This window comes from Spermophilus citellus, assembly GCF_964194105.1.
Source record: "Spermophilus citellus genome assembly, chromosome: 4".
NCBI classification, from domain to species: Eukaryota; Metazoa; Chordata; class Mammalia; order Rodentia; family Sciuridae; genus Spermophilus; species Spermophilus citellus.
In genome coordinates this window covers 154,921,095-154,945,254 of record NC_138185.1, presented here as the reverse complement: position 1 = coordinate 154,945,254, position 24,160 = coordinate 154,921,095, and the positions used below count along the sequence as shown (strand labels likewise).

At 40.6% G+C, this 24,160-nt stretch overlaps 1 protein-coding gene across 3 annotated transcripts in view; it reads right to left on the bottom strand.

Annotated features, from left to right (window-relative positions):
* DAAM1 (dishevelled associated activator of morphogenesis 1) overlaps positions 1-24,160 on the bottom strand; it is a 170,526-nt gene that overhangs the window by 96,353 nt on the left and 50,013 nt on the right. For all 3 annotated transcript variants that reach the window (XM_081291300.1, XM_081291301.1, XM_081291302.1), the window contains one exon: positions 5,231-5,450. In XM_081291300.1, the coding sequence (XP_081147426.1) occupies positions 5,231-5,413 (183 nt within the window). In that variant the 5' untranslated portion in view covers positions 5,414-5,450. The remainder of the gene's footprint in view (positions 1-5,230; positions 5,451-24,160) is intronic.

Sequence of the window (24,160 nt, the reverse complement as noted above, 5' to 3'; positions counted from 1 at the left end):
CTCTCACCTCCCAGCATTTATACATCCTGTTCTCACTGTCTGTAACACTCTCTTCTCTCCTCCTTGCTGAGATAATAACTTTTTACTTTTCATGTTTCATATTCATGCCACTTCCCCCAGGAGGCCTTCTAAGAACCTTCACACTAGATAGAAAGCGACAGGAGTGAGTGTCAGGAAACAGCACCTTTCTTCCTCAGCACGTCTGGAATTACCAGAGAGCTAAGCTAAGGAATCAAGCAAATGGAAATCAAAATACCTTTCTCTCACTCATGAAAGCTGCATTGGAGAACCCAACTTTCATCTACAGACAAATGAAGATTTCAATGCTGAATCAGACACTCACCCACTAGTTGCAGGGATGGCCAGACAACTGCAGAACTTTTTGAGGAGGATCGTTAGTGTGGAATGTATAACATTAAGGGTCAAAGACTGTGTGTTTTCTGAAATCAGGTGGACTTGTAGCAAAACAGAAAGGCGGAGGAACTGAGTTCCACAAAGAAAAGTAGGAGCTGGAAGAGAGGCCTAGAGTGTTATTCCAGTAAAACTCTCTCCTCATGAAAAAAAAAGGGGAATAAAGACTCTTTCCTAACAAAATGTCCTGCTTGAGTGGACCCGCTCATAGCACTGGATCACAGTTGATGAGACTGCATATATAGGTGCCTGTCTTCTCTACTAGACCTTCAACTCCACAGTGTCATCAAGAACTGTGTCTGGTTTGCTCAGGATCTAGCATAGGCAGGCCCTTACCATGCATCCACATCAAAACAGTCAGTCAACAAATGACATATTCCTCTGTTCACCCAAAAGGAAATCTGCTACTGCTAATATTGAGATGCAAAAAGTTGCTTAATGAGGACAATTTAGACTGTTGTCAAGCCTAGGACTCTTCAAATATGTTGGCTGGGATAACCTAAGACCTTTCAGTGCTTCTGGTAAAGGAAAGAATATAGCTGAATCTTATTTTAAAGAATCAGCCTCAGATTGTTCTTTATTTTGACTAAGGCACAAAGCAAAGAGGAAGAAGTAGGGGAGGAGGAGGCAAGATAGAGAATACAGAAAGAAAAGAATTAACCATCAAAAGGCATAAAATGTATGTCCAACAGAGATTATTCAGATACTCAATTTAATGTTTTATTTGCAAATATTCCAAATATTTTAGTATTTCTTAGCAGGACACTTTATTTCTATCTGAAAACTCACACACAAAAAAAGTAATACCTACATTATATGTCCTTAGTCCTTGGTGAACTGTTAAACAGCTTGAAATGCAGCTGGTTAATCAATTTAAAAGGAATAAATAAGAACAAGTGCTGCCAGGCACAGTGGTGCCTGCCTGTAATCCCAGCAGCTCAGGAGGCTGAGACAGGAGGATGGCAAATTCAAGACCAGCCTCAGCAACTTAGTGAGGGCTTAAGCAACTTAGTGAGACTCTGCCTCAAAATAAAAAAGAAAAAGGGTTGGAGATATAGCTTAGTGGGTTAAATGTCCATGTTGCTGGGGTAAATGTAAGATGCTACAGCTACTTTGGGACAGTCTGACAGTTCTCAACAGTTAAACATAGAATTCCTAAGGACCAGAAATTCCACTCCTAGGAATATGACCACAAGAACTAAAAACATATTTCCATGCAAAGACGTTTATGTGAATGTTTGCAGCAGAATTCTTCATAATAATCAAAGACTGACAAAACCCCAAATGTCCATCAATGCCTAAAGGATTTAAAAATGTAATATGTCCATACAATGAATGCTATTTGGCAATAAACAGAAATGAGGTATTGCTACATGCTTCAATGAACGAACCATGAAAACATGATGCTAAGAAGATAGTCACAAAGGACCATCTACTGCATGATTCCATTCATATGAATTGTCTCCAAATTACTAGAGACAGAAAAGAGATTGGTAGTTGCCAGGGGATGATCGGGTTGGGGATCAATGGGGAGTGAAGGTTTATGGACATGATGGTTATTTTTTAGGATGATGAAAATGTCTTAAAATTGATTTTGAGGATGACTACACAATTATGTGAATACACCGAAAGCCCCTGAATTGCACAATTTAAATAAGTAGATTCTATGTACATCAATCATGTCTCCATAAAGCTGTTAATTTGAAAGACAGGCAGGATGTGGAACTAGGACCCCCAGAAACCACTGCATCCTGTGACTATGAATTCTGGTTCCCCTGCTGTGGCAGGGAGCCTGCTAGAGAACTGGCTCCCTTTCTAAGAAGATTCTCACATGGCCGACTTCCTAACCAGGCTTACTCTTTTAATGAAATGATAAGGTTGCAGTAAGCACTTCTGAAAGAAATCCATTTGCTATCACTTTTTACAAATGTCATGAGTGACTCATCAGAGGAGGCAAAGGAAACCAGCTTACAATAGCTGGCTCTGATGAGAGGTTTTCCAACAAAAGCAGAGGTGAAGCAGCCTGCAAGCCAGGACCCACAGTGGCCCATTCACAGCAAGAAGATTTGCTTTAAAGAAAAGGAAAAACATGGGGCATTTGCCTAGAGTGTTGTGCCCAGAAAAACAAACAACAACAGCAACATCTCTCTCATCCCTCCTGCTGGACTGGGATGTAGGGAATAATGTATCTGTTAGGTGCCAGCCTTTTTAAAGAAGTTATCTTCTTTAATGTTCACACCAATCCTATCAGAGGTAGTATTGCCCCCATATTATAGGCAAAGAAACAAGCTTAGATTCAAACAGAGCCCACCTTGAAGGAAATCTCCCTAGGCTGAAGAGCAGCAAGAAGAGCCGTCAGACTCCAGAGCCCTGGCACTCTTTGCCACCACTCCCTCTCCTGTATGTGGGAAGAGGCAGCCTTGCTCCTGCAACTGCTCAGTGGAACCCAGAGCAGGAGTGTCCAGTGGTTTTGAGCTCACCTCTCTTGCCCCAAGCCTCCCCCTGGCAGTTGGAAGGATTTGTGGTCTAAGTCCCTAAAGTCAGGACTAGACAAAAATCCATCATCACTCACCAGGACAGATACAAACCTCAAGATAATTTGTTTTCCAATGGTTTGGCTCAAAGTTCTGGTTTGGCACTGGGTTTTTAACAACTAACAGCTGTAGGCAATTTTCACACAGAATAGAGACATCAGTAAGGAACAGAGAATGGACTCTTCTCCTTTATGAGTGCAAAACAGCGAGATGTCTTTAAGATCTGCCACCGCATGGGCTCCTGCTTTGGTCTCGTTTTGGGAGCCAACAGAATGTGACTGAAATGGATATGGGATACCCACTGGCTCCAGTGCCTCTGAGGATGTGTTCAGCTATGAGCCATACCATCTCCTTAGGTTGACTTTCAATTTTAAAGTACTTTGAGTAAGAAATTTTAAAAACCCTGTAAATGCATTCTGATGTCCTTCTTGACTGCCATCATGATAGTGGTTCACTGCCCCTCCCTGGGAGAGGACTTTGTGTTCTCCACCCACCCCAATGACCTCAGGCTTGGCCATGTGACCTGTGGTGTCAGTCCCTGCAGGAAGACACCTGTGTAGTCAAGTGTGGCTATGTGAGCTGCATTGGCAATGACATGAGGGCTCAGAGACATGTTACTTTCAAGCATACGCTTGGAGCTCACTAGTAGGTCTAGGTTGCCATATCTGTCATTCCTCTTGGATAGAAGACGGCAAGGAACAGAACCACAGCTGGCACAAGGAGGATTTGCAGCATTAGCAAGAGACTTTGCTGCTGTAACCACAGAGGTTTTGCTACTAACACAGAACTCCTTTAAGATGATGGAGACAGCTAGTAACATGGATCCCCTGCACTTGACTCATTTTTGACTCCTGCTGACAGCTCACCTCCTCCACGTAGTCTCCTCCACTTCATCGCCTTGTCCTACACAACACGCATGCACACAATCTGTGTAGAGGTATAGTGCTTACTCCTTTGGTGGCACTACACCTTCTTCATCATTGGTGCCCTTGCTACTGAAACTGTCAGGTCTCTGGGGGCAAATTCTAACTTTCTATTTTGACCTCCTCATTGATACCTAGAATAAAGTTCTGCAATGGATAGAGAAGGGAGAGGGGACAGATTCCTTAAACAATGAAAATATTCAACATCATAAAGTACAGACATACTGTCACGAGTCATCTTTTCTTTATTTCAACCAATTCTGGTTGGAAATAGACCCATTACTCTGGTCACCAGAACTCAAACATGAGCTTCACAGACTCTCTCAAATTGACTTCTCCTTTTGTTTTATAAGTGAATCCTGGTCTGTAAGAGCTGGAGCGACATATGATCAGTTCCCATATCACCTATGGAAGACAGGGACAGAGCTCACTTACTTAACCTAAGAGTCATGCAAAATGCTAGCACTGTCTGGGACTGTTGAACAATCTAAGTCTGATTAGGACTGACTCCATTACAAAACATCAGTAGTGATTAGAGAGGATATGGTACCCTTATAACATTTTACTGAGCACTTGCCAGAGCCAGACACTGGGCTACTCTCCACTGTGCATAGTTCTCATTTAAACATTACATTAAACCTAGGAGGGAGTACTATTTTCTCCATTTTCCATAAAATGGGCTTAGAAAAAAAAACATGATTTTTCTGTACCTAGGCAGATGAAGTTAGAGCCAGGGTCTCCCTAATCCCCATATCAGTCCCCCTTAAACTATGCCACAGTGTCCTCTGCAATGCCTGAAAGTGAAGCTGAAGAGTCCACTCTCATCTCTACATAAATGGGTCCCACACTTGACACATCACCTCATTTGAGGAGAGTGTGTTCCAACTATGATAGCATCTATAAAAAGTTTCCCACAACAGTTATTATTCCAATCCTATCATTAGGCTAAATAATGATACAGTGCTTAAGTAATAATGTCTCTCACAAAGGATCAAGGACAAGTTGGGAAGAACGACTAGTCTTTAACAAGACATTAATACTATGCATTGGAAGTGGGGGTATGGGAGCAGCGGGGAATCCCAGAAGGTGTGAAGTACATGAAGGAATTATTTATACACGCAAGTACAGACTCCGTGGGATGAGGAGGAATTAGGAAGAGCAAGTATTTGGATGTAGTAATGCCACCCTCTATCTCCTCCTTCTCCACAGCTCATTGCTGACTATGAAGGTACAGGCATACAGAGAGGATGAGGGCCATTTCAGTAGAAAACGAAGTACGTGGCAAACCAAAAGAACCCATTCACACCCCCTCCTCTTCTCCCTCCCTGGCTCCCTCCAATGCCATAGAAATCTAGGACTCACCACAAGTTCGCTGAACATGACGTCCAGCTCCTCCACTGGGGGCATGGGCAATGCTGGCTCCATGGTCTGAAGCGCAAAATTGCTATCATTTCGCAGTCGATATGTGATTTCTGGGTGGTCATTATTTCGGAAACAGCAAAAGATGAATGAAATCCCCCGTCCACTTCTCTTCCTGGGAGCCATGGCTAAACTCTGTGCTCTTTCTGGATATGACTAAACTCTGTGGAGAGAGGACATGACATGGTTAAGATTGCAAGAGACAAAGAACATTTTGAAAAGTTAGACCAATTCAAGAGCCCCCTGAGCTGGCAGCAACATGTGGACTCTTCAGGAAACAGAGGGTGGTCCCAAGAGGGCTGGGAGTCTAGCTGGGCAGAGAGCCCATATCCTTCTATTCACTTGCCAAGTGCTTGCTGTGATCAACTGCTGAGCAAACAAGCAACGTCACACACTCCACCCACAACATGCTCTAACCGCACTGAGCCACTGGCCATTTTTTGTACATCACGTTCCTTTTCCCGCAATCTATTTTGTTCATATTATTCTCCCTATAAAAAATGACTTTTTCTTCCTTCCCCCCAGGAGATCTCATTCATCCTTTAAAATGCAATTCCAATTTCTCCCTTCCCTTCCCTTCCCTAGGTGGAATTAATAATACCATCTATATGCTAAGGAATAATGGAGGAAGTCAGTCTGACATGTGTCACAATCTCGTTCTTCAAGCATGTGAAGATCCTATTAAACCACGGTAACCCAAAGCGGGCAGGAGGCATCGTGCATTAAAGTACTTTGTGGCCCTAAAGCCCTGCCCAGTGCCAGGAAAAAAGGAGCCATTCAATAAATGCTGATCATGTTGAATAATTTCAATTCATGTCAAAACCAAAGGGACTTAACATGAGCCAAAAGTGTCAGAATTTTTCAAATAGAAAAGATGGAATGAGTTCACCAATAAGAAAATGGCTAAATAATACATTCACCCAAAAGAATACTACTCATTTACCGAAAAGAACGAGGCATCCATATATGTAGATAAGGAAAAATGTTCTAGATCCCATATAGTACACATACTATATACTATAGGATTACCTGTTTTAAAGAAAGTGTTTGTATTAATAAATATATACAAAGTATTAACAACAGTAACCCCCCAAATTAAAAAAAAAATGGAAGGAAGTTGGAAAAGTATTTCTTTCACTTTACAGCCTTTTGAGTTTTTACCCCAAAAACGTTTTTAATGACTACAAAGGGTTTTTGTTGTTTGTTTGTTTTAAGCTACTACTATAAATATTGCCTTTCTAAGTGATACCATCAAATGAAAAAGCAAGTCAAAGAAGAAAAATGTCCTCAGCATGATGCCAGAGAATATTTTTGAAAACAATCTCATAAAAACAAATTTTAAAAAACCCACACTAACATTTACATGTAAATGCATAACAAAGAGTTTGGAAAGGTACACAGCAAATTCCAACTCTGAGAGGGACAGAACTGGGAAAAGGCAAAAAAGGGGACATTCTTTTCATGCTATAGTTTTAATAATGAGCATTATTTGTGTTTTATTTTTTGTAGATTTTTATTTTTTAAAAAGAAACAGAGTTAATAAAAAAAAATGTTGAAGGAGAATTGTCTCTTTAAGGGCTAGAAAGAGCAGAGGAGGAGAAAAACACCTCTGGCAGGGAAGCTGGCACAGCAAAGGCAGAAGTTCCCTGGAGAAACAGCAGAGAGACAGACTAAACAGTGGGGCTGATGAGTCTGGAATCATCCCACAAGCAACAGGAGTCACAGTCAGCAATAGCCTCTCCTGAGTAGAAAGCAGCTGTGGCTAGGTCTTGATTGCACTCATTTCTCAGAGTTGTGGACAAGTTACCTCGCTGGGGAAGCTACCAGGAAGGCTGAGCACCCCTCAGAGCACAGAGCACTGCCTGCCAGAGAAGCAGTTAATGTCACCCACCATGCTGACAATTACTGACCCACCACAGCGTGTCCTCACAGACAGGGCTAACACTACTGTGGGCACTTCCTGGAAGGCAAGGAAAGACCCAAGGGAGAAGTAGAGGTCCACATCTATCCTGGAATTGATTTCAGATCCTGCTACACAGGATCAGAGGTGTGGCACCTCCAAGGTGGAAGCCAACAGGAAGAAGCTTAGGGTAGATTAAGGAAGACACCCAGGGTCTGGGATAGGGAGAAATGGGGATAGAGTCCCTGGCTGTGTTGTCTTCAGACCAAGTTACCTGTTAGAAATGTCCCAGGCATATATCCAAACTATCAGGCTAAGGTACTCCAAGCACCTCCTATCTGGAAGACGCCAATCCAGGCTTTTCACTTCAGCTTAATCCCAGCAGCTCTGCTTTCATCTACTTTGGGTATTAAAATATTATGTATCAACTATTTTACAAAAACCTCCTCTGACTATCAATTACCATTAGAAGAGTATGCAAAACCCATGCAAAAGCCCCCAGGGCCACCACAATCTGTCCCCTGCCTGCCTTTCTACCTACCATGCAGCACTCTTCCTGAGTCATTGCACCTCAACCACATGGGCCATAATGGCCTCACAGTCTTTGCACCAACAGTGTCCCTGACCGGCAAGTCCGGGCCACATCTGATCATGGCTGATGCTTCTCATCACTAAGCCTCAGCATTTTCTCTAAGAGGTCATCGCCCACCACCCCAAAGTAGTAGTAATCTTTCCATACCCTATTTATTATTCTTTTATCCTGTGTTATGATAAAGAGTGGCAGTGGCCACTATTTGAAGTTATCTTATTTGATTATTTCATGCAAGTAAGGGCCTTTAATATATTGCTCACTGCTTGTCCCCAGCACATAGGATATAGATACTTATATATTTAATGAATGAATATTGGACTTAAATTTATAATATCATTTTTAAAAGGTTCTACTTCAAAAAATTTTAAAGACTATGGGGTATGAGATGAAAGTCAAAGAATTCTCAAGTTTTACTTATAAGATTTTGAGCTTTTAAAGAATAATGTATTCATACATTATTTACATACTTAAAAATAAAAGTCTATATACACAGAAGAGAGACTAGAAGTGTGTCAATATTTAATAATGGGTAGTTGAGAAGAGTTTTTGTTCTTAAGTTTTAAAAGTAAAACTCTACCCATCGACATATGGCATCTTCCAAACCCCAAGTCTAAAATCTGTCACCAATTTCTTGATTTCATAATTAATATTACGAGTAAAAGTTCTCATAAACAACTATGACTTGTAAACATTACTAGAGTCAGGCCTTCTGCTCACTCTGAAAGTTGGCACCTGGAATTCTCTGGGATGAGAAGGCTAAGAGCAGGGCTTCCATCATGGAGTCCTGCACGATGCTCTAACTGGCTCTGAAATAAAGACTGAGCAGAGACATCTACCGTCCCACTCTGTTGGAACATACATCTCTTGGCCTGGGGTGCACGTATGTGTACAAGGTTATACAAGACATAGGAAGTACTTGGGATTCCTTCGGCAAGTGTGTATGAATACCTACTATTTACTAGACATGATGGTAGGCACTGAAGAGTAATGAGTCACTTATTGGTGGAGATAGTAGTACACCAAGTCATTATAACAAAGGTAACAGGACATGTCCTACCTGTGAGTGCTGGTAGAAGCACCTAGGCAAGAACTGGGAAATAGTCCCTGATGGATGAGTGGAGTTTCGGTAGAACATGGAAAGCAGGGCGCTTAGACAGAGGGAACCATACAAAAGGCAAGAGGTGGGCGGAGCATGGTGAGAATGAGGATTGAGAGGTATGATACAGACTGCACTGTGTGCTCTGTCTTCCCACAGCTGAGCCCTGGACTCTCTTCTCCTACTCAAGGTCCAGAGGTATGCCCAGTACCATTCTAAACTAGCTTTCTGTGTCCCAGTAAATTGGATTTTAGCTTAGCTTTTTCATCTTTTCACTTTCCTTAAAAATATCCTATACTTTTCTCATTTTCCATGTCCCATAACATCTGTGCTCTTCTCGTCTTCTACCCAAGTGCTCCCCTCATTCTTTCCTGTCCTTGACTTTGTCTTTCAATATCTTCCCGCTTGAAAGAACCAATCCCAAGAGTACTTCGTGCAGTGAGATACATCCACTAACTGCAGTAGCTGAAATTTGGTTCAACATTTCTGAAGGACAATTTATCAAAGCCTTAAAATAGTCCACATTTTGACCTAGTATTTCTACATGTGAAAATATATTCTCTTTTTGTGTAGACTATCAAAAATATCTACACAAAAACTTTTAAGGCATGATCTGAAATAGCAAATGAGATCACAAAGTAAGTGCTAGTAATAGAGAACTCTACGAAAAGGTACATAAATAAATAAATTATCATACAATTAGGTAATGGACCACTAACCAGCCCTTTATAAAAGAATATTTAATTAGTACAAAAAAATCACAACATAAAAAATTAAAAATAGGTTATGTAGTAGCCCATTCTTATAAGAAAAAAATTCACATATATAACCTGGAAAGAAGAATGAGAAAAACGTGAGCAGCAAGTAGTTCTGTGACAGATTGTGTGCATTAACTTTTTTTTTTTTTGCTTATTATAAAAAAAGAAGAAAAAAAACCTCTCTGTTCTTTCCAAGTTATCACAATGAAGGCATACTACTTTCACAATTAATAAATTAGATGAGATATTCCAAAAATTTTTTTCATTGGCCAGGAACGTGGCTTAATGGTAGAGTGCTTGCCTAGCATGCATGAAGCCCTGGGGAATCTTCAGTACCACCAAAAAAAAAAAAAAAAAAATTCAAGTTATGGTGATCTATACAACCAGTTTCTCAAACTATAAACTATCTGTGGCAAAGGACTAGTTGTTTCCCATTTAATCTGTTATAAATGGATATTTTTATAAAATATAGTGCAAATACCTCAACAATGTTAAATTGTTATAAAGATTTCTCTAAGTGCTTGCTCTCAATTCTTTAACCCAGTACAGGTTGGCAGCAATAGCACTGACGTACACTGGGTCCTGGGAGTTGAGACTTATCTCATTAAAATATAACTGCTAATGTTTGTCTCCTGTATAAGTCCTCAGGGCAGATACCACATACCACTCAGAAGCCAGGCCAATGCCCTGCATGTCTTATTGTCAATTAACTGAAGAGAGATTGCTCAGGACCAGGTCTGCATCACTGCATGTGTGAGTGTGACAGGGTAGGGGGGAAGAGTTCACACTGCAGGGAGATGAAGGCAAGAAAATCAAGTAGGCTTCCATGTGCAAGTAGGCTACAGTCCAAGCTCAGCTTTCAACTTCATTCTAAGTCATTCTTCCAGACAGACTTGCTAACCTACCCAACTAGACATGGTCTGGGCTCTCTTAGTATTTTATGACCCCCATGATGCAGAACCAACAGTTACAGCAATTTGAGACCTGGGTCTTTCTTCCCTTCTTGAAGAGTCAGCTTCATAAGGAAAAGTGCCCACAGTCTATGTTTCTTAGTGCCTCACATACAAGAGTACAACCAAAGTATCTGGAAAATAAATAAAGAAGAGCAATAGTTTTTCTTTTGCATTTTGCAAGTTGTTTCACATAAACTCAAAGTACATTACATCCTGGTTGTACTGAGGAGGGACAGGGAAATTATCTAAAAAATCAATCCAAAACATTCTCTGAGTCTTAAAAAGAAAATGCTAACAGTTCTATAAAGAAAAGAACATGAAGGTGTTGGCTAGTTTCTAAAGTGGGTAATAAGATATAGAGCCTATTACAGTCAAGAATCTAACTGAAATCATTTTAATAAGGACCCAAATTTTGACTGACAGGCAATTTGTATTTAAAAGACTTGGTAAAGCCCAAAGGCCAAGATTTTATGCTGACTTCTCCATGGAACCACAAATACAAGATCCCTGATTAAACCCATCCTAGACTATAGATGATGGCATGTCTTTGAGATTCCCAACTCGCAATCATTTTATGTACATATTTGGAAATCCACTGTTCAGATCCTCATCTCTCAAATACACACCAAAACAGGAAGCAAAGTGATCATCCCACTTGACCCTCAGAGGTATCAGCCACATGTAGCCAGCCCTCCTACCTGCTCCAGTACTTCACAATCAGGAGTGATCCCAACAACTGCCCAGTGCATGTGAGTCACATGGCCATTCACACTCATCACTTCATTCCAACACAGGGGAGACTTGGTTTGCTGGGGAAGGTCGAGATGCTCATGTGGAAAAAGCCTGACTGGTTGGGAGAGGGCTGGGAGCTTGGCAGAGGTAGGGAACCTGCCTGATCGGTAAGGATGGAATCCAGACTCCACCTCTCCAACCCCAAGGCCAGGAGCGCAGCCTCCCCTCACCTTCCACCACAATGACTACAGGTTGCTCTCCCATTCCCTTGATTCCCCAGTCTAGGGGTTGGCAGACCTTTTCTGCAAAGGGCCTGACAGTAAATACTCTGGGCTTTGTAGGTCATTAGGACTGCAATTGCAAGTACTCAACCTCGACATTTTGCCATGAAAGCAGTCGCAGACATCTGTAAACTTAAGTTCCAATAAAACTTAACTGTGGACACTGAATTTCATATAACTTTCTCACGTCACTAAATGATATGTTTTAAAATTTACTTTCAACCATTGAACATGTACAAACCATTCTTAAGCCATTGATCACAAAAGCAGTTGACAGGCTCATGTGCCTTTGATTTGCAGATCACCAATGAGTGTCTATTCCTTCATATTTGTCCACTTAATTGTTTAAGCAATGGTAGTCAGGGTGATCAGGTATGGCCTACCAGATAGGTGAGGCTTAGTTGAGACTGGATGGATAAAGTGGGATCAGCCCTGTAAAGTACTGAAAAGGATTTCAGTCAGGAGGAGTGTAGGGATTGGATTGAGCAGGTAAGGAACTGGCAAATTTGAGTCACGGAGGGAAGACAAAAGTTGTGAGTAATGGGAGGCTGGAGAAGACAGAGGCTCAGACTGGAAGAGCCACACACTGGAGTGCCAGGCCTAGCATACTTGATTTTCCAGCCCTCATCCTCAAACACCCTAAACATTGCCCAAACCCAGGCCCCATGCACACACGATTTGCCAGCATCAGACCTTTACACCAGCTGCACCTCTGAGCTCACCCAGCAGCCCAGGGTGTTTTCCTTTCACTCGTCATTGAAGACTCCATTCCAATAATGCTACTTTTATGGGCCATAAGTTTCTGAGGGATGGGCACATATTTCTTGCCACACCTCTTGCACCATATACATAGTTGAGCAAATATATTCTAGCCTATGGAGATCCTGAAAGTAGGGACTAAGTTTTGTTCAGTTTCTGACACACAGTATATTCTCAATAAATGTTTGCTGTATGCAAAAGCATGAATGCCTAAGTGAGCAGATGGTCCCACCTCTGAATTTTGGGCATGTGTGACTGGGTGTTCTTTCCACAGTTGTCTTTGGATCTATTTTTCACAACAACCAAAAAAATTGAAGCCAGTTGGATCATCAAATACTCCTTTGCCACTTGTCAAGTTTTTTGATGCTGTCAGTAGCTTCACAGATGGATTTCATCCTCAGGGTATCTGCAGCCTCCCTAGAGCAAGGAGTTTCTGGGCTAAAAGAGTGGGGCTTGCTTTCTCAATTCATTCCTAAATAAGCTCCATTGGAAATAGACCCACTGATATAATCTTTTAGATATTTTCCCAATTCCTTATATTAAGTGGATGCTTAACTCAAGAAAGAATTCACTTACTCAGCTATTGTTGCCTGAGCCTCCTCAGTATGCCAGACAGTGTTAGGAGACGGAGACACAGAAGAACCAACACTTGGAGATCACAGCCTAGTGGGGATTCATCGATGAGGGAACAGGGGAGCTGGCCCTTCTCTAGTCTGAAGAAGAGGGAATGTGCAGTTCCTGAAACCAGGGGACTAGGTTTCTACATCTTGGCCCCTTTTTAATCAGATCAGCCTGAAGGAAAGGACTAATTCCACCATGACGGCTGGGCCCTCAACCAGAACACTCCTCTAATCTCAGCTTCTGGCACTATTGCAGAGGAAGAAGTCACCTCTGGGACATCCAAAATGCAATCCATCTATAACATTACAGATGACTATTGCTATGTTGTGCACAAGGAAGCAATTAAAAAGCTACTTAAGATTCTGGAGCAGGTGCATTTTGCTTAGCAAAGAATAAGAAATTCAATCCATCTGTGGCCTAGCTCAAAGTCAGAGTCATTTGTACTGCTCTTTAACAAAACAAGCAAGACTCTCAATGTAGCAACAGTCAAAAAATGAGGGCAAATTTTAGGGAAAGTAGATGATGATTCAGATGATAAAAACATGGTAAAACAGTCTACAGTCCACAAGAAAACCCTTCCTAACACTTTTCCTTTGGTGATGCCGAGTCACAATACATGTGATAGAGTAAAGTTTGTTTTCCACAGAGCAAGATACAATCACCATCTAACACATGGGGAAAATTTGAAGGCTGGAGATGACAAAATAGATTTGCACTGATAGATACACCATCTTAATTGTTTCTTAAGGGACTTCTGTCACACATTTATGAGATGGCTGTCCACATTGAGGGATCTGATTGCTGGCCAAGTTACCAAGGTTTCTCCTGACCAGCGTTGCTACAGGGGAAATAGAAGCCTAGATATGCTAGGGAGAGGGAGGGAGGGAGCCAGGGACAGTGAGTCCCTGCTGGCTACCAGCTGGGTTAAAATTGAGAGCACTTGCATGTACTTGCACAGAACAAGGGGGAGCATACTTCTACCCCACCTCTATTATTTTAATCAAGATAGACAGCACTTCACATTGAATTCTCTAGTTAAACTCTCAATCCTAAAACATAGGCATTGGCTTTGTACTATACACCGTCTCTGGAATTTCTAAAATAATGGAATCCATGTCATAGACATAAAAAAAAAAAAAAGAGGGTCTGGGGAAACAATGTCTCCTGTAAGAGCAACTTCAAAGAGAAAGGTTGGGGACCCTCCATTTTAGTTGCCATACTTATTGCTTTCAGAGCTACAGTGAACCTCACATTTTGCAATTTTCCAGAGGGCCCCAACATATAATTTGGGTTGCAACAACACAACCATATAAACCCAAACTCTCTTATCAAGAAAAATGTGAAAGAAAAAAATTGCTTTGCTTCTTTCCTTGGCCATCTCTCTCCCCTCTCGCATTCCACATGTCTGGTTTCATTTCCCAAGTCCACCAGATGCCAAATACTATTTAGAGCTTAAAAAAAATATATATATCATGGGATAGAGTCTTAAGGTTGCAGGAGAAATGTCTGAAAGGGAATTGTATTTTCTCCACAAGTTTCAACATCCTCTCCATCAGGAAACGGAAAGGGCGTTTCCCAACAAGTGTGTCCAGTGGAGGGACAGCCCTTCCCATATGCTTGGTCCCCAAAGGATGTTCTCATAGGGCACCTCTTGGAGTGGCTCCTGGAAACTCACTCAGCAGTCAGTTTTCTCAACCCAGTAACTTTTCTGATGCAAGAAACCAAACTGTAAACACCCCAGAAGGCCACCAGCACCCTGAAAACACTGACTACTCCTCTGTCTGCTAGGCATTAGGGCAGTCACATGCACTAATTCAAAGCCTGAACAGGTCCCTGTCTCCCCTACTTCCTCCCTAGATCAGGGAGAAAGGAGCCCAAAAAGCATTCCACAAACACTCTCAGCCAGACCAGGCCTCAATCAGCAGATAATTAAGGTCTTTCTCCAAGCCCAAGCCACAGACTCCTGACAGAAACACTGCCCCCACCCCTCATGTAAAGAGCAAACAAGGGCATCTCCAGATATTCACCCTAAAAAACTGGCAGCAACTGTTGTGTCCCATGACTCAATACTTTAACCATAGGTTTAGGGTATAAATCCATAAAGCCAATATAACACGGTTCTCCATTTAGGAAGTTTGTGCTGCTCACATGACAGAAACCAGAGTCTGGAAGCCAGGACATCTCATCTCAATCATCAGGGAAAGAGACAAACCCAAAGTGTCACTGGAGCGCCCCACCAAAGAAACTACAAGCAAGCCAGAGAGCACTGCCCCCCTCAGCTGCTGACCTGTGGCAATTTTGGACTTACATCAATAAACACATTTAAGCTAAAGACAAACAAAATGCAAATCATTCTCCCCTTTGGGCTCTAGTCTTCACTGCCTCTAAGGGATCCACTCAAAGATCTCACAAGGACAAAGACAGATGTGGGGTTACAATAACATAAGAAGCTACCATTCCCATGGCTGGCTTTGTCACATCAAAGCTCTCATTTGTCCAAGAGGCTGAGTTCTGTTCTTTAATATGTGAAAGAACCCATCTTTCCTGAATCACCTAGCAATTCTTTCAGAAAGGATCTGGGAGAGCCAAGCCATGGTGCATGCTGGTAATCCCAGCAGCTCAGAAGGCTGAGGCAGGCGGATCACAATTCAAAGCCAACAACTTAGCAAGGCTCTGAGCAACTTAGGGAGACCCTATCAAAAGTAAAAAATTAATTAAAAAAGAATGGAGATGGGACTCAGTAGTTAAGAACCCCTGGTTCAATCCCCAGTATGTATGTATGTGTGTATATATATATATATATGTGTGTGTGTGTGTGTGTGTGTGTGTGTATACACACACACATACACACATATACATATCTGTTGCAAGACAACGGCAATCACCTGTACTCTACATGGTCTGGTCCTCAGCTGATCCAAATGGAGTGCCCTCCTGAAGTTGGTCTTTACAAATACCTGTGAATACAGCTGCCTCTTAAAACATTACCTACCACAATGACCACAGTTCAGGTACTTAAGTTTTAAGACCTTCTCACACAAGGATAGCAATCTTTGGTGCATCCACATGGGAAATGCAAATGATATGCAAAGACATTGGCTAAAAAAGAAAGACTTTTTCAGGCATTCTTTTAACTTCCTCACAACTAAATTTATTCAGGCATATTGAGAGAAAAGAATCTGCATAGATATATATTTAGTTTCAACAACTGTTTTCTAGATCTTCAAAGTATAATACGAATGAGGGGGGAGGGGACTGCAGATTGTCTGAGCTGAGGACTCCTGCCACCATCTTCACAGTAATATGGAGTCCCTCTCCCCAGTGAGAACAGAAGACACGGGGCCCCTGGGAGAGGTGATAACTGCCTGTCCTCACAGCCCCCAAATCGGATGCAGCTCAATCTGACTCCTTCTCAATTTATAACTAGAGCTTACAGAGACATTTCATTGTTAGGTGGGTGTAATCTTTATTTCTACACAGGCTTCTGTGAAGAACACCAGGTCACAGGAACACTTGGCCAACCATGGTTTAGCTCAGTTCCCTGGACTAAAAATAAAGAAAGATTTGCCCAAAGGGTTTTTTATCTTCATGCTTACTGAAAGCAAATTTTAAAGCTCACTAATTACCTTCCTCTTTTATGTTCTTCCTACTATTTTTATGCCAAACGACTTTAATACAATTGCAAGAGGAGAAAATGAAACACCACTAGAACAAGGAATCTGAGTTAAAATTAGCCCTCTTTCTGGTAACAATAAAGAACCCCCCCTCTCCCTTGGGGCAAATGTCTCTGCTTTCCAGTCCTGGAGGCTGAAAATCAGACACAGTGCAATACTGGCATCTGTGGAATTGCGACCAGGGTTCAAATACGGGCTCAGCCACTTCTTTCATCAAAAGACTCTAGGAACACATTGGATTTTTTTGATGCTTAGTCTTATCACCTGTAGAAATGAAGAAGAGTTGTGTATATTTTGGCCTCTATTTTGTAAGAAAGTGAATTGAGACAGCTTAATATTAAAAAGCCCGTGAGACCAACCCTTCAACATAGAATGAGAGACAAACATGGAAACAGGAGGAGCCCAGGGGACAATAGATAAAGAAAAGTCAAAATCTAGGAAAGCTAGACCACAGACTTTGGTGTGACCTTCCAAACAGCCCAGGCAAAAGGGAAAATGGATGGATCTTGCAACTTTCCCTCACCAATTAAAAGAAGTATACCAACTTGTCCCCAACAGAAGATTCCTTCTCAGCTCTGGGAGAAACTGCTCACAGGCATGATCTGAGGGCTAAGTGAGCTGGTGTGTGCCGTTTTCTCACTCTGTCTAGCACCCCAAGTACTCAGCAAGTACCCGATGGCTTTTAAGTACACACCGTGACGTAAAGTCAGAACCACATTAAAAAGTTGGAGGAAGGATTTATACTTGTTAACTACTGTTTGGTGGAAATATGCTAACCAGATTCCTTTCTCTGACATTCCTGAGTATATCAGCAGAGCAAATTCCTGGAATGAGGCTGGCTTAATCTCTATAGGCAGTTGTCATCACTAAATCAAGAACTCTGTAGGTTGGTCAGCTTATCTGCAAATTGTGGGAAATTCTCTGAGGGTTTGTGGGGCACTGTGGAAAAGGGCACTTATAATAAAGCTTTCCTGCATATTTTAAAGAATGTAAAAGGTTTAATATTCCAACAACTTGCACGAAAAATACCATGCGGCATACCCCATTTAGTCACTGAGTACACTGACCTTGGCAATGCGGATCTGATTCCCCTTCATAGTTTCCTCAGTCACTGATGTCATCTACTTATTATTTTATTTTCTAATTCTGAAAGCATCTTCTTTGGCCAGAGAAGTAACTGTGAATTGGTCATCAAGAGTGAAAACCTACCACAAACCCTTAACATTTAAGCATTCAGGGTCACTGGCTTTCACACTTCTGCCTCAGAAAGATCATTCTGAACACATGTGGATACAGCCACCATCTGCCATAACAAATGTAAAAAATGTTTATAGAAAGCTAAGTATATGGTGTTTCCTGGGTTTCAAATTACAGTGTGGTGATTTGTTTACTACAGCCCCAGTCTCTCCCCAAGGCCTGCTACTCAGAGGGGCTCATTTTGGAGAACGTGCAGAGCATTGCATTGGGGCCAGCCCCACACCTATGCTCAGGCTTTCCCTAATGAGTCCTGTTCATGATGAGGCAGGGAGAAGCCACCCAGAAACCATAAGCCCAGGAGATGGAATCACACTATGAAAACTGGAACTCCTTTCGAAAGAAGCACCTTGCCTTTCATAAAAATCCTACTTACAAACTTTACATAATAAATCTTCAAAAGAGGCTTATGGAAAGATCATAATAAAAGCTTCTATTGTATGCAAGTTTTAAGTGTAGAAAAAAAGGCAGTAAAGAAGCCACTTGGTCTCTGGTTCTGTCCTGTGTAAGATGTGTGTGGATTCAGCAGGTGCTGACTCACTCTCCAACCAGAACTCTCCGAGCCTCTAGGGAGACACCTATGTCCCCTGATGTTCCCAACTGAAGGCAGTATTTTGCTTTGTCGTGAAGGCCTCTAAAGATACAGCTTTATAAAGACTTAGAGAAATAAAGCTCTCGCATGGGACTTCCCCAACCTCTCTTCATGTTGGGAACTTCCATAATCACTTAAATAAACAGCCCTTTGAAAATAAACAAATTACAACAAAAACACTAGGATGCAGGGAGATGACTTCAGCCCCACAATGCACAGTCTAATAACCTGTGGATGGGAAAGTGAACTGTACCACCGCAGGGGAAGACAATCTGGCAATACCTGTTGTGATGTACTGCCTTTGAACCACATCTGAGAAGAAGCCTCAGAGTCTATACCTAGGAACTTCACCTACAAAATATACATGGGCACAGAGATTTATTGATAAGTTCACTGTGGCCTTATAATAGGAAGCAAACAGGATTCATGATTTGTAATAGAGAATCACCCATTTTCTTCCATAGGAAAATGTTTTAATAAATGTTGGAGCCTCATATGCTAGTGCCAATGCTATACCCCACACCTAGAAAATCAGAATCTCTGGCATTGGGGCCCCAGCATGGTTATTTTCCCATGTTCCATGGTGATTCCAGTGGGCAGACAAGTTTGAGAAAAAGTGCTTGAGAACCCTAAGCCTGGGGTTACAAACAACATGTTAGGTCCATGGGAACTGAGAGAAAGAGCTAACATTTTTCAGACAAAAAGACAGACTGATACAAGTCAAGTAACACAACTATGAATATATATATATAGCTATTTATGCTGAAAACTTAAAAAAAATTACACTTGTACCAATATGCATTTTTTTTTTTAGATATATAACCCTCCCAAAACCCTACATATGTGAATGTATACAGATCTTTCCTGAATTGCTTTAAGTCTGAGCTGTAATATAACTATTTAGCCAAGTGCTTGGAACATAGAAGATTCTCAATAAATGGTGACTAATATTTCCATGTTGTCTAAGTTTGTCTCTGGGGAACCTACAGGAAGTGTTTCAAATGGAAAATGAATTCTCATAAGTACATATACAGGTGTCAGCATACTATTAAAACTAGAATGTTTGTGAGCCTTCTCATAACCTCATTAAAACTAAATATATATCTGAAAAAAATCATTAGCTGTTATATTGGCCCTTTCACAGCTTGCTTTTTGTGCATACTTGAAACTGTACCCATAATGCAGACAGCTTCACTGTCAATATTATATTGGTTAGCATATTTATCATAATGACCCACTTAAAAGTTTTTCCATGTCAGCCAACAATCTAAAAACTTCAGTGTAATGCAAAATGCAACCTTGAAGAAACACAGAATGAAAATGTCCCCAAGATTGGAGGCAGCTGCTATAGGGATAACAATGTAACAAATGTTTAAATAATGCTTTGTTTTGTTTTAAAATCTGCAGGTCCCAAGTGGCAATTTATGGAGAATCTTTGGCTCACAAAAGCCATTATATCGGAAGCTTTTCAAATGGTGCCAGAGCCAGTTAGAAGAGATCACAATGGGTTCTGTTAGTGTTTTCTTTTATTGGGCTTTATTTCCATTATGGTTCTATTGGAAATCTTGAGGTTTCACATATATACTTCAGGATAGCAGGCTGCAGGATGTTGCTAAATGAAATGCATTACTTGGAATACATATTAGTTGGCAAGGTGCAATCAAATATAATAAAAATTTAGAAGTGAATTTAGTTCAATTTTCAAAACTTTCTTGTATTTTCACATGCTTTTTAAAAAGTGTTCATAATATTTAGTTAACCCTACTAACTTGTATGCTCAATGTTTTGGCTGTAGAAATTTTAAAACTGGTTTCCAGCAATGTTCTTAAATACACATTCCTGAGGTTATATCTTTAAAAGGTGGAATGTTTGGAGTCCCCTTTATCAATTGATAAAAGTCACCACACTGCTTACAGAATGAAATGAAAAAAAAAAAATGTTGATCATGTGAATTTACAAGGGGAAAAGGATAGTCATGCAGAATGAAGTTCAGATTTTATCAAGGAATTTTATGAAACTGAGATCTGAATGCTGATAACAGACCAATGAGATAAGACTCTAATTGCTTCTGGCTACTCCTCCCAAGTTTATATGCCTGATTCAAATATTCATTGAAGATAGTTGAAAAGGAAATCAATGGTTTTGAGAACTGCAACATGATTATCAGTATACTAGTAGCAGTTCCAGTGACATAGTTACCATTATTTTAAAAGCAAATGTCAGTTGAGAAAAAAAACAAAAACACAATGGCTTTTTCTGAAATTGTGATAAACCGCAGACTCCCAGACACACAACTCAGAGGACAAAGATCATGTCCAAATGTCACAGCCTCCCTCAGTGGGGCAGGCCTATTAAGCTTTGGGGAAATACCTAAGGCACTAGGAATTTATTCTGCTACCTGTTGCATGGATAGGCTCCTTTGTCAACTGCATTCCAACTGAATTCCAGAAATCCCAGATGACCTAGGGAGAATCAGGGAATGATAGCATCTCCGGGTATAAAGAAGCCACCCAAAGGCAGAGTCTTGAGGAAGTACAAAGTGAAGGATGGGCGCTTTCCTATTAAAGTGTGCTTCAAAACAGCCTACCCTGCCTATGCAAAACAGAAATAAGGCACAGACGCTGGGGGGGAGGGGGGAAGGGTGGCAGGAAGCTGCATGAGCTCCTGGGCATCCCCCACAGCATAAGCGCCCCCCCTTTACCCCCCCCCCCTTGAGCAGCTGAATTGGTGAACATACATCATCTCCTTTCATCCAACCAACCTAAGGATGAAAAGAGAAATAACCGGCAGTCACAAGAAAGCTTGATTTCTCATTGGTGACTCCTTTTCGAGTGCTAAATGTCCCTAGGAAGTTACTCACATAGCTCAACAAACTCTCTGAAACTGCAGGAGCCAAACAGTAAGTGAAGAAGGATGGGTCATGGATTTTAATTTCTCTAAGTGGGTTACTACACTCTTGATCCAACCCTGCCTCAAAAACAAAACAGAATCAGAAGTCCTCCCACTGTCATCAGAAGGAAGCTGCCACTCACTAGCCATGGTGTCCTCTCCAACCCAACTCTGTAATCTTCTACATAATTGGGTGTGAACACTAACTGCTTTATTGGGTAACTGAAGAAGACTACAAACTAAAGAGACTGTCTCTCTTGCAAAATTTGTTCTAAACGAAATAACATGAAAAGCTGTTTTAAAATTGTTATTCCTCTTCCCTTACCAAGCCTGGAGTATTTGGACTGTGGTCAATGTTTGGACTTCAGATTTCTGAGGAATGTTGTTAAACAGCCAAAAGTTATCAGGGGCCAAATGTGGGAACCTCCACACAGGGCTGGTTAAGTGATCTAGGGAACCCTCACAACATGAAACAATGAGAGATACTCACTGTAAATATATAAATTTTTATTTGTCAACGATACTTTAATTTAAAAAATGGGACTGGGGTTGTGGCTCCTTGGGCTGGGGTTGAGGCTTCAGTGGTAGAACACTTACCTCGCATGTGTGAGCTATTCAATTTGATTCTGAGCACCACATAAAAATAAATAAATATTGTGCCCATCTACAACTAAGAACATTTAAAAAAAAAATGAAACACTTTCCAATTTAAGAAGTCTAACTCAAAAGTCTAAGTTACATAATAAACATGGCATATTATAAATACAAAATAGACACACTTGTTCAAGCAAACAGAGAAGTTAGCTAGTGTATGATAAAACTGGATACCAAATTAGATACCAAAGCCCATTTAAAAGTGGCTCCTTTTAGAGAATGAAATGAAACTTAGAAAAAGAAAGGAAACTTTATTTCATCTTAGTCCCCTGTTTTAGCTTTTTGTTTGTTTTGTTTTGTTCAACATGGGTTTGGATTACATTTTTCTCCTCAATTATCAATCAGTATCTGAAAGTTTAGAATGATTTAGCAATATAATATTTATTTAGTTCTTTAAAAAATTAAATAACATCCAACCACAGAGGTGAAAGACTTGTATACGAACAACTACAAAACATTTCTGAAAATAAATTTTAAGCTCACATGGATTAAATAATGAATTGGAAGACTCTATATTGTTCATATGTCAATATTTCTCAAAGCAATGTATAGATTCAGTGCAATCCTTTTTAAAATCCCAATGATTTTTTTTTTGCAAAAGTAGAGAAATCCAAAAGTCACATGGACTCTGAAAGATCTCTCTCTCTCTCTCTCTTTAAGTTTTTTAGTTGTAGATGGACAGATACTCTATTTTATTTATTTATTTATCTTTATGTGGTGCTGAGGTTGGAACCCAGGGCCTCACAAGTGCAAGGCAAGCACTCTACCACTGAGCCACAACCCCAGCCCCTGAAAGGACTCTTAATAGCCAAAACAATCAGGAATAAAGAAGAACAAAGTTGGAGGTCCTACGCTTCCTGATTTGAAAACATAGTATTAAAGATAAAATAATTTTAAAAATATGGTCTAGGTGTAAAGATAGACATAGAAACCAATGGAATAAAATAGACATCTCTGAAATAAACTCTTAAGATATATAGTCAAATGATCACTGACAAGGAAGTCAAGGCCACTTAACGGGAAAGAAAAGTCCCTCCAACAAAAGGTACTGGCAACACAGAATATCTACGTGCAAAAGAAGGAAGTCAGACCATTATCTTATTTCAGATACAAAATAAATTCAATATGGACTAAAGACCTACAACTATAGAAATCATTGAAGAAAACAGGGGGAAGCTTCATGAGAGTGGATCTGACAATGATTTTGTTTTGTTTTTTAATTTGGCTATAACACTAAAAGTATAGGCAACAAAAGCAAAAGTAGACCCCTGGGATACATCAAACTTCAAACCTTCTGTGCATTGATCAACAGTGAAAAGGTAACCTGCGGAACATGAGAAAACACCTGCAAAATATGTCTGGTAAGAGGCTGACATCCAGAACTCCTACAGATCAACGAACAACCCAATTAGAGAACAGGCAAAGGACTTGAATAGATACTTCACAAAGATGGCATACAAATATCCAACATGCATATAAAAAACGCTCAACAGCAATGAAAATCAAAACCACAGTAAGATATCATCCCCTATCCATTGAGATGGCTACTAACAAAACAAAACAGAAAATAACAAGTACTGGCAAGGCTGTGGAGAAATTGGAACCTTGTGTTAATTGGTGGGATTGTAAAATGATACAACCACTCTGGAAGTAGGTAAAGTGGTTCTTCAAAAAACTAAAGATAGAACTATGATAGGATCCAGCAACCTACCTCTAGGAATACATCCAAAGGAATTAAAAGCAGGTCTCAAAGGTATTTACATATCAATGTTCACAGCACATTATTCTCACACTAGCCAAGAGGTAGAAGAAAGCCATCAACAAATGAATAAACAAAATATACAATATACATACAAGGGAATATTACTGTCCTAAAAAAAAAGGAAAAAAATCCTGTCACATGCTACAATCTTGAGAACACTATGCTGAGTGAAATAAGCCAATCACAAAATAGATAAATACTGTATGATTCTATTTATAAAAGATACCTGAAGAAGTCAGATTCACAGAAACGGAAAGCACAGTGGTGATTACCAGGGGCTGGGGGCAGGAAGGAAATGGGGATTTTTGTTGTTGTTGTGCTTAATGGGTATAAAGTTTCAGTTTTGCAAAGTCAAA